Consider the following 11568-nt stretch of genomic DNA (forward strand, 5'->3'; position numbering starts at 1 on the left):
GGAGTCAGGTGCTTTGTACTTATGGACACTAGAGGTTGCAAGGACATACATGTCAAGAAGTATGTAGAGAACATTGAAGGGGCTCAATTTCATACCTGCTATCATGGCAGTATAATGTTAATATAACAGTTTTTTATAGTGCTTTTTCCCAGTAGATATGTTGGCTAGTTGTTTTAACCAAGTAGTCTCAGCAATTTTTTGTAACTGAAGCATCAGGAAGGATTCAGGACCTGGGAACTGATGTGTTTTTAGCACAAAGAGTGCTGAGGATAAACAGTGGAGTATTTCACTCCTGTTGGATTGGTGAATATTCTGGGCTTATTGATCCTTTTGGGCTCCTGTATCGGTCCAGGTGTTGAAGATTGCTCTTATATCGTTTCACTGGTGGAATATTCCACTTTGATCCTGGGTGGAAGAAGCTTATCATTGGGGGAATATAATTAATGGGAAATCCCTAATGGTGAAACACCACAAGTAGAAGGATCGAGTGATTTCATTAACTCTGTTTCATTCCCCGATGAAGGTATGTGTGCCAAATCATGATGGAGTTTTGCTTTTAGTTTTTTTTAAGGTTAAACCTAAATGTAAATTTTAGTGCTTTGATAATTTAACATGTTTAGTTTTTATGTCAACACTCGGACTTAATCTATCGTGACACATCTAAATCTTAGAGAGAATACAGTCTGTTTTTACATCTGTCACAAGAACAAATGCAAAGCACAGATGGAGAGCAGGAAGAATGAAGACAGATGTGTACAGATGAAACATGAGAAAGAGCAACGCAACATAAGTGATTAAAAACTCTGTGAAGAACATGTGAAAGAAATGGCTTGTCATCCAGTTTTCCTACAGTGAGGAGGGAAAACCCTTTAGTCCTGATGAGAGTCGTAGAAAATTGTCCTGGAGAATGAAAATGATACTTTGCTGTGTTAGTGATGATGGCTTCTGGCTGGGTCATAGCATTGCAAGCCTGGCCTGGACTGCTGAAGGAAGTCACCACATCAAATCAGTCGCAGGTTTCATTTTAACTCACTTTATGATAAAAACAAAATCCAGCTGTATGCAATTTAATGCAGCAATTTAGCATAAAGCAGAGGGCAGCAGCATATCACTCTCCTACACTTCAAGTGACTGAGGTCAGCCTACGGTCCACCAACTGCAGACATCCAGCATCAATGCAATATAACATCCATATAGACCTAACTCCTAGTTGGTTCTTGTTATTTAATCTCAGTGTACCCTTAAAGATTTGGATTCATGTGCAGTAGATTAATGTCTGCAGTCTGACTTGATTGCAATCTCAACCGGTGTAGCTACAGCCAGCAGAAAATAATGGAGCAGGCCTGCAATAAATCCTATCAACCATGAAGGTTAAGCCTGTTGTTCATTCAACTTCATTTTTATTCTGGACCTTGCAGTTATCGTTTTGCCCATCTCATTTATTTCACAGACGGTAGGCCAAATTGCAACCACCCCCAATCTGATCAAACAGCTCCCTAAAAGAGGCCCAGCAACAACAACTCATGTTAAAGCATTAGACAGAAACCTAAATCTCAGTTCTGACTATTGCTAGCTGTCATTACCCATTCCTGCCTGTGTCTGCTCACATCTTACCTTTGCTCCAACTTGGAGTGGGTATCCAGTTGCTGTTTGTATCATCTGTCATGAGTGCCCCCCCTCTGAGTCAGCCCAAGTGCTGCTGTGCCAGGCTGGTCATTCATAGCACTCATTTAAAATCATGTCATGTTCAACAACCCAGACGGTTGCATTAGCTGTAGAAACTTTCAGAAAAGTATAAAAATAATAAATAATGTTGCTGTGCATCACTGACCCATTGTTCAAAATGTTGTAACCTTGTAACCTTTTGTGCTTATGACCTGAAGTCTGAATGCTATAATTAGACAAATCTATCCTTGACAAATATTTGTTTAAACTTCGAGACCTTTGCTCCATGTCAGTGTGTCGGCCACAATTTCAAAACTACAGCAGCGGTCAAGCCCGCTTACTATTTTTATATTGGTCACGTACACTTTCTCCCATGAACCAGCTGCACCCCTCTTCTTCTTGGCACACAAACATGGAGTAAGTACAGAGGGACACTCATTATATTTGTCTGTCCACTGCTTCAAAAGAAACAAAAATACAGATTTACATTGAGATGACTCCCGTCGACTTTTAAGATGAATTGTGGCCACGCATCACCAGAAGTGCTGAGGGGAAAAACGATGAAAGGAGCACCCTCGGGCAAAGTTGTCCTTTGAGCCTCTGAGAAGTCGACCCTTTGGTTTTTTCCCCCTCTAGAGTTTGCCTCACTGACAGCATGCAGGAGAACCGTGTCTCTCGTTGGTATTTTGGTGGGGTCTCGTCCAGTGCAGCAGCCTGTGTAACCCATCCACTGGATTTGATAAAGGTAAATTATAGAGCTTATCGAATTTGAATTAACACCAGAGCACAATCCTTCCATTCGGCAGAGACAAAATAGATCCAGATAGGCCTCACTATGTGTCTATTTTGGCTATTTTGGTTTTCTATTTACTTGCTGATGATAAAATTTGGAATAATGTGTTGTAGCAATATTCATTTTAGCAGTTTCTTAGAATTTCACTTGGCTATTATGCAGCCAAATTGCCTTTATATTGGCAATCATTAGGCTTGCTTTGATTCCTTAAGGTGCTTTAAATGATAGTAACATTTGTAGTGTATGTTTAGTGGCACAGTTTTTTATTTCTTGCAGCTATTATCCACTTATTGCATTGGTTTTCTTTAATTTAGGATGCGGACTGAATGGTGCTGGTAATATTAGAGCGTGAGATATATTTTCAGACTAGATATTAACGGTTTTAAAGACAGGAACCTTACATATATCTAAGGCCAATTCTCACTAAAAGTGCCACTGACTCTTAGTGCTGCTTCCTTATGGTTGCTTCCAGGTCCACTTGCAAACACAGCAGGAAGTGAGGATGAGGATGATTGGGATGACTCTTAACGTAGTGAGAAGAGAGGGTTTTCTGGCTCTCTACAGCGGGCTCACTGCTTCCCTCTGCCGGCAGGTCAAAAACAACACTCATTTCCATAAAACCTTTACCAGCCGCACACTCTTCCTCTCTTTGACATAGCTGTTTTTATTTATTCATTTGTCCAGATGACATATTCTTTGTCACGATTTGCCATTTACGAGACCGTCAGGGATAAGATGAAGAGAAAAAATAAAGGTCCTATGCCTTTCCACCAGAAAGTCCTCCTGGGTGCCTTTGGAGGTAAATGGTGGAAAATAGCTTACATTTTATTTAAAGATGTTGTTTCATTTTATACTTAAAATTGCATTTAAAGATGTTGTTTTTCCTTCATCAGGTTTTACAGGTGGTTTCATTGGGACCCCAACTGACCTGGTGAATGTAAGGTGAGATACAGTGTTTATGTCTTTGTATCTGTTTGCACTTCACATGTAGAATCGAATGTATTTTTGTGGTTCACCACATAAAAGTCATAGTTTATATTTTATAGTTCAGTGCATCCACTACATTGCTGTTTAAGGTCTAAATTTGCTGTCATTCCAGCCGTGAGATAAAAGTGATTCATTTTGTTGTCAAAATGCTTTAATAGTTATAATAATTCTATGAATATTTAATATACATTTAAATGGAGATTAAATTGAAACTGAATCATGAAACATATTACTAATAAAAGCCTACATTTATTTTTAGTTTGTTCTGGTCCATTTAAGTGGCCGTTTTATTATCTTGAGCATTTTAAAAATGTTGTTTATAACTTTTGGGGTTTTGCGGTTTCTGTCCACCGTACTTTTGTGCGAGTGCTTGATGACCAAAAAACAAACAATAATAGAAAAAGAAAAATACCAAAAAGTAACAAAGGATACACGAACACGGATCACTTCATTAGGTACACCTGTCCAACTGCTCATCACAAATATCTCATCAGCCAATTACATGAGAGGAACTCAGTGCATTTAGACATGTAGACGTGATCAAGATGACCTGCTGAAGTTCAAAGAGAACATCAAAATGAGGAAGAATGGTGACAGAAGCGACTTTGAAGGTGGTATGGTTGTTGCTGCCAGATAGGCTAGTCGGAGTATTTCAGGGACTGTTGATCTTCAAGTAATTCATTGTATTGGATAGTCGCTACATAGGCCTTTACCAGAGTTGCCTCAGTTGTGCCGACTGGGAGCTTGGGCTGTTTTACCCTGTGCTTCTTAGGTTATTCTTTGCCTTTGGAGGAGCCACACTAAACCAGAGTTCATAGAATGGTTAAAGACACTGCTTCCTGTGAATCACTGATGGTAAGGAATAATAACTGTCAAGGAAAGTTTCAGCAAGAGTGGATTGAGGTTGCAGAGAAAACAAAGGACAGAATCTAACAGACAGTTGCCCTTTCTCTTTTGTGCGTCTGCTAAGTTTTACACAACCCCTTATTTATTTTGTTCTTAGTACTTGGATACTTTTCTGTCTTTGTATTTCTCCTTACTGATTGCACAGATGTAACCATGTCCAGTGTATGCTATTTTGTGTTTTGATTGTTATGAAAATTGAAAATAAATAAAAGAAAAAAAATGGGCAACAGAAGGTTGGAAAAATGTCTGGTCTGATGACTTTTTCCGCTTTGACATTTGGATAGTAGGGTCAGAATTTGTCATAAACAACAGGAAAACATTGATTCATCCTGGTATCATCATGCTGCTGCTTGTGGTGCAAACGTTGGGATCCCTATTACCAGCTGAGCATCATTTAAATGCCACAGGCAGCCTGAATATTGTTGCTGAACATGTCCAGCACGCACTGTATCAAAAAGGCCTCCAGGGCTCATTTGGGATGTGGTGGAACAGGAGATGCAGATCATAGATGTGCAACTGACAAATCTGCAGCAACTGACATGGTGCTATCTTGTCAATGCCATGAAGGCAGTTCTGAATGCAAAAGGGGTCAAACGTGGTACTATCTAACAAAGTGTCTGTGAGTGTATATATATTTCTAAACACAAGTTAAGGGGTTAAGGGGTTTCTAACATAACATCCAAAGTAGGTACCTGTAGAAATGTTGTGAAGTGAAAGGAAGATAGCTGGGGAAAGTACAAACTACACAAGAAAAAAAGTTGTGGTGGCATAAAAGCCTTCCAATTTTAGATGGTCAATTTTCCCAGAGTGCAGAAGCAAGACAATCAGTGTTAAGGCTGCACGTGCTGACAGACAACCGGCTTTGAAATCTCTCATCTTTACAGAATGCAGAATGACGTCAAGATGGCAGCAGAGTTCAGAAGAAAGTAAGTGCACGAAAAATGGGAATACATCCTGAATCATAATTACAGACAATTATAGTTCTTTCCAAATAACCATATTGTAAGATAGTTTTTTCCCTTTTTACAGTTATGCTCATGTGTTTGATGGGCTCTTACGTGTCTGTAAGGAAGGTAAAGTCCATAAAAGCTTCTACCATTAAACGTACCATTAAAGCTTTATTTTTATTTCCTTTGTATGTTCTGTCACAAGTTTAAAATCCACAATCCTTAAACTCAAGAGAACAAATACTGACTAAAGATTTCTTTACAATGTTCATCCTTCTGAAATGTGCTTTTTAGAGGGGCTGAGGAAACTGTTTTCTGGTGCTTCAATGGCTTCTTCGAGAGGTGCACTGGTGTCTGTTGGACAGGTAAAGTCATAAACTGCCCTACAAGACAACAGTGACTGCAAATATAGTGAAACTGTGAATTTTTGAGCAGTAACAGCAAACTGTAAGACAGAACCATAATGGCCTTAATGTTATAATTTTTATGCCCAACAATTATTGCCATAAATAAATCTGTAATGGCTAAATATGCAGATAGTCAGCTGATTAAACTGTGTTTATTCAGTTTTTCTTAGCTTGTTATGTAGGGAAATATATTTTAGAGGCTACGCATAAAGTTCAATTAAAAAAATCTATACATTTAAATGTTGGTATTTTTTAAATTTTAAAATCAGTCAGTATAATCCTAAAAGTTATACTGCATGTAATTATCATGCAAAATGCCAAAATTCTGAATACTGCTCAGACCAGTAAGTGCTGTCAAAGAAATTCCTTTTTCTCTGGCAAAGAGAAACTACCAGTTGGAGACAATCATGATCACTAACGAGATGTTAACAGGCCTTGGTGTTGTTAAGTTAGTAAAAACATTGTAGGGCCTTCAGCGTCACTTATTAAGATTTAAGTGAGCGTATGTAAATGTTTGAGCCTGTGTGTATACTTTTGACCCTGCATGGATTGGAGGAAATCCTAATAAATTAAAACTTGTGCATCCAATTCTTGTTTTTTAATGTCTTTAAAGATCTATGCACAATCATTCCACCCTGGAGAAAGAAAACTTCAAAGAAATCATTAAAGGCCCTAAATCACCATGACATTTATGCCCATGTTGAGTACCCACGAACTTCTGACCACAACTGTATATCCACTGTGTAGTTTGCTCTTGTTCTGTGGCAGGAAGGACACAGATTAGCCTGCAGCATTTAAACCAAAACTACATTTTGGGTTTTAGGTCTATTTCACTGATATTTTTTTTAAGTATTTTCTTGGAAATTATACACTTCTTTAAAAAATAAAGAAACAAAACAGAAAGCCATAAATGCGAGCCAACTTACGCAGCACATGTGTGTTTTGCTCCTGCAGCTCGCCTGCTACGACCAGTCCAAAGAGTTGGTTCTGGCTACTGGTTACTTGACTGACAACATCTTCACTCACTTCCTGGCGAGTGTGTTTGCAGTAAGTGACTCACGTCTGTCATAGCATAGCAAGACAAACATCACATGATTTTCTGAAATAAGCCCTCTGTTCTTGCGCAGGGTGGCTCTGCTACAATCCTCTGTCAACCACTGGATGTTGTTAAAACAAGATTAATGAATTCAGAAGTTCAGTATGGGGTGAGTGTCTTTAAAATGACTTTTCCTGTTATCTGGTTTTGCAGGAGAGTTTGGCTTATTTAGGTCTCTGAGTTCTCCCGCCCTCATCACTCTGATGTTATGTATGTTTTATTCATTGGTTATGGGGAAAATGACACAGCTTGGCATGTCTCTTGTGTGTTTTGTCTCCTTGTTGCAGAGTGTGTCTCACTGCTTAACAGAAACAGCAAAGCTGGGGCCGAATGCGTTCTACAAGGTGGATGTCACATTCACGCAGACATGATGTTTTATACAGCTCTTTCTAATTATGTGCTGTAGTAACCTACAGAGTATTAAGACACTGAAATAGTGCTTTGATTTGTGTCCAGGGTCTTGTTCCTGCAGCTATCCGCCTCATCCCTCACACAGTCTTAACCTTCATTTTCCTCGAGCAGCTGAAGCAGCATTTTGGTGAGATGGTCATTACCTGAGGGTGCCATAAGATAGTTTTCCTACGACCACGGCTATTCCTTCAGGATTTTAGTGGCCCTCCATGCTGCACAGGTTGATCTCGACAAACTGAGCTGGGGTTGAGTGGAACCCTCAAAAGTCCGAGACGGAAAGAGAATCTTCATGCTACGTTTTTACATCCATAACACATAATCAAAACAACTTGTGTAATAACACCCAAAGCTCCAGACAAAAACGTGGTGACGAAACGTGGTGTTTCTTAAAAATGGAGACGGTTTAAATTATTTACATTCACCACTGTGCTACTTCACTTGTCATGAACTGTGCAACTATAAATATCACCTAAGGTTATATAAGGCTAATAAAGTAATAAATGGATTTCCATTAAATTCAAAACTGTCTCTTGAATGAATATCCTGAACCTGACAAATGAATCTTCATGCTACAAAACCTCCAGTGCCCTCTGGGGGACAGTGTTACACTGAAAAACAGCCTGCCAATATATTTATATAAAGTGTATTTGTAATTATGCAGATTGTCCAAGGATTTGGTTCAAGACAAGACTGTTTATTTTCATATTATGGAAGGAATGTGAGGGCGGGACAGTAGTGCAGTGGTTAGCACTTTCTCCACTGCCTGTGCAGAGTTTGCATGTTTTTCCCTATTCTGCCACTGATTTCCTGCCACAGTGCAAAAACAGGCATGCTAGGTTAATTGGTGATTCTACATTGTGAGCGCCTGTGATGGACTGGACCCTGCCTCTTGTGCTATGTCAGCTGATGGAAGAGGCCCCTTGGATCCATAGTTTTGTTGGAGAAAATGATTAGAAAGGAAATCTGTGGCAGAAGCGTTACTTTTTCTCATTTTCATTAGTCAGGATTGAGAATATAGTGAGAAAATAAATGATGGGCTTTATGGAAAAGAAAACAAGGCTGATTCAATTGTGAAAACAAGCTTGTGAGACACTCCCTTGTCAGTAATTTGTCTCTTTATTTACTTCTCTCACTGCATGAGTGCAGTTATTGCTGGACACATCAGACATCCTGTCAGGCCTCTTTTAAAAAGGAACACTTAACCTCTTAGACAATTAGATTCACTTGAATTCATTATGACCGTGCTTTCATTAGACACTCAGCAGCTTTTTAAAACAGGAGGCCGGCAGATTCGTGTGAAGACAAAGACAAAATTTTTGCTTAAAAAAAAGACAGAGAGAAAAAAAAAGTTGTGTGCCATGGTTCAGCAGCTGTATGTGGGTTTGTGGGTTCATGTTATTTAATATCGTTCCAGGTATTATTTTCCTGAGCATTATATTGTACAGCGATGCACAATCCATCATGCTCAGCTTTACAAGACGAACTGATATCTTTTCCATGTCCTATGGTTTACTCACTGCCTGTATCAGTGTCAGAATTTGAGTGATGATTCTTGTCTTCGGGATCCAACAGCTCCACGCTTGATGCCTTTTCCATGATGTATAGTCAAACAAAAATCAGATAAACTTTCCTTAAGAAGTCCAGCCCGCTAAGTCACTGATATCACCAAGAGATTAATGCGTAAGTGAAATCAGCTCTTTTTGATGAAACTTTTATTTATTTATTTTTTGCGGTTAAAGGTTAAGTTTCAACTTGCTTATTCCTAACTGCTGCACAGGTTACACGACCCCGTGAAACCTGTGCAAAAAGTCATCTAATGGTGAGCCGGTTATTATGTGCGGTTGTCATGGTGCTTGACGAAAGAGCAGCTTGATGACATAGGTCAGTAATGATAGATAATGCACTGCATAAGAAGAGTACATCTGCTTCCTTTTTTAGTGTATATCCAGATTTACTTTGCTGTGTATGAAAGAGTCAGTTAAAATAAAAAATTATTAAAAAGAAGTGTAGGTGTTAATTTATAAAATAGAACACTTTTTTCTTTTATAATATTAATGTATGAATGTATTTCAGTATTAATTTATTTGCTTGCAAACAGTACTGAGCAGTTGTATAAGTTTTAGATAGATAGCTTAGCCAGCTGCCTCAGGTCTCTAGAAGCAAGCATTTCTCTTGGATGTTGAGCCTCCGGATTGATTTGCATTAAGAAAAATGCTAAATATAAAATTCAAAGAGATTAATAAAGCCAATCAATCGATTATCCATTCATCCACCTGTCTTCTTCCTCTTCTCTCAGCTGTTATGGGGCAAAAAAAGTGGAAAATTAAATATAAATAAATAGGGAAGCATATTGATAAAAAAATGATCTATTTCTGTCACATTTTTAATTTAATTGAATGCTCTGATTTATTACACTTGTATTATTTTTATAAACTGATTCATTTAGAAATTATTTATTTTTTGTGCCATTTTCTGCCCTTCATCACTCTGAAGCCTCAGACGGCGGTTTGTGCTTGATGTTTTCTCTTTATCAGGCACTCTATCGCTGGTAGAGACTGACCGCTGCGCCCGAAGACATCCACCGGGGATGCAGCTAATGATGGCGATGATGATGCACACGCACACACGGACAGAAACACATATCGCTTTCTCATCTTTCTCCGTTTACCTTTGTTTCTGGATGCGGACGAGGAAGAGATGTCAAAGTCTGGTTTGAAGCTGAGAACTGACAGACTGAATGTTTTGGAACGGTTCTGACAACAGAAACAGAATTTGAGATTTTACAGTGAGGTGAATTGTTATACCAGATGTTGCGGGTTCATATCTCAACACGAGGAGAAGCCATTTTCATCTTTGATTTTTACCCAACAGGATGCTCACTGTATATATGAACAAACAGGCTTTTTAAAAATATACATTTTTATATTTTATTATTTCTCATTGGCCAGTTTGTTGAAATAATAATCTTTTCTTCACACTGAGAAACTGGGCTTGTGCAGATATAAGTAAAGTAAGGGCACAGACAAGGGTTTAAGTCTTTTCCAAAACAGCATTAAGAAGGTTTCAGTTAATGTTCAGTTAGCATCCACGCAAAAAACCCCAAATCAAACTATACAACCTTGATAGTTATATTTCATGTTTAATTTCACTTTTTTTTTTCCAGATGTCAGTCTCAGAAGTTGTCACGTGTGAGTCAAAGTTTCAGGCTGTTATGTCTTTAAGATGCTGACAAATTGCAAAACTCTTCTGCAGCCTTTAAAGGAAAACACTGACCTGACCTCATTCTCTGTAATTGTTTATTATTATTATCATACTAAAAGTAAGTTGAGATTATTCGTGTTTAAAACATTTCTGGATCACAACATTTGTTGAAAAAAAATAAAATCAACAAGCATGTTAAAACCGGGCATGATTTCATGTCTCTCATGTCAGCTCTGGTTCAATATATCCATACCCCACAGTGCTGGCATGCAGCTGTTAACAATTTAATGCAATAAAGATTAATTTAATTGCATTACATTTTTGTGTGTGATAAGATCCAGAGGGATAGCAAACATCCAAGTAATTCATATGTGGCCTTGATTAAATTTGAAGTGGACATTTGCATGGAATAATGTGCAAAGCGCCTTGAGGCAACTGTTGTCGTGAATTGGCGCTATATAAATAAAACTGAATTGAATTAAAGTGTCTGGCTGCACTCTTTAAACAGCATGAAATTTAAATTAAATGCACTGGGTATGGCCAAGTAGGCCGGTTAGTCCGAAGCGTATGAGCTTTGCAGTTTGTTATACCTCCGCTGTTAAGCCTGGACCAGCTGCACTGTCACAGTTCAACAGTCTTTTAACATCTAAGAAACCAAAAAAAGCGCTTTTACATTTCATCTCACTGCCAGCTGTGGAAATCCCTTCTTTTCTAGTTTCTTCCCTCCTTTCATCTTACTGATCCATCAGAGTTTTCCTCAGCTTTCCTGGACTCTCACAAGGTAGTTGACAGTCCTCTGTTCTTCTTCTCTGCACTCTGCTGCCAGCTGCTTCAAATGTCAGATTCTTCCTCTCATGGGCGATCTCTGTTTTTCCACAGGCTGGTCAGCTCAGTCAGTGCAAGCAACAGTGTTAGACTTCAGTGAGGGTGAAGGTGGGAAGACCTGCCAATTACCAAAGTGATCATCCAAACAGCTTAGCAGCTGAAAAACACCAAGCCTGTGAAACTTTAGATTTCGCAGCATGTTTTTTAAGCAGTGTGACTGCAGACATAAGAGAAAAGCAAACCTATACGTACAAAAATGTTACACTCTGTTAATTTTCTTCTCCAAAATACAAATGCAAGATGACAGGGTTAAATCCAATATTTTCATCT

At 38.6% G+C, this 11568-nt stretch overlaps 1 protein-coding gene across 1 annotated transcript; it reads left to right on the forward strand.

The window, feature by feature from the left end:
* Positions 1-1932: 1932 nt before the first annotated feature.
* slc25a10a (solute carrier family 25 member 10a) lies at positions 1933-7729 on the forward strand. Its single transcript, XM_085272657.1, has 11 exons — positions 1933-2410; positions 2931-3050; positions 3143-3257; positions 3352-3400; positions 5236-5277; positions 5381-5424; positions 5593-5663; positions 6660-6752; positions 6833-6910; positions 7089-7145; positions 7258-7729. The coding sequence occupies exons 1-11, from the start codon at positions 2321-2323 to the stop codon at positions 7357-7359; spliced, it is 861 nt and encodes a 286-aa protein (XP_085128783.1). The 5' UTR covers positions 1933-2320; the 3' UTR covers positions 7360-7729.
* The last annotated feature ends 3839 nt before the right edge of the window (positions 7730-11568 follow it).

The sequence above is a fragment of the Mchenga conophoros genome, linkage group LG4 (assembly GCF_057382185.1).
Source record: "Mchenga conophoros isolate Kocher_MC1m ecotype Shallow Benthic linkage group LG4, M_conophoros_male_GT1.1, whole genome shotgun sequence".
Taxonomy (NCBI): Eukaryota; Metazoa; Chordata; class Actinopteri; order Cichliformes; family Cichlidae; genus Mchenga; species Mchenga conophoros.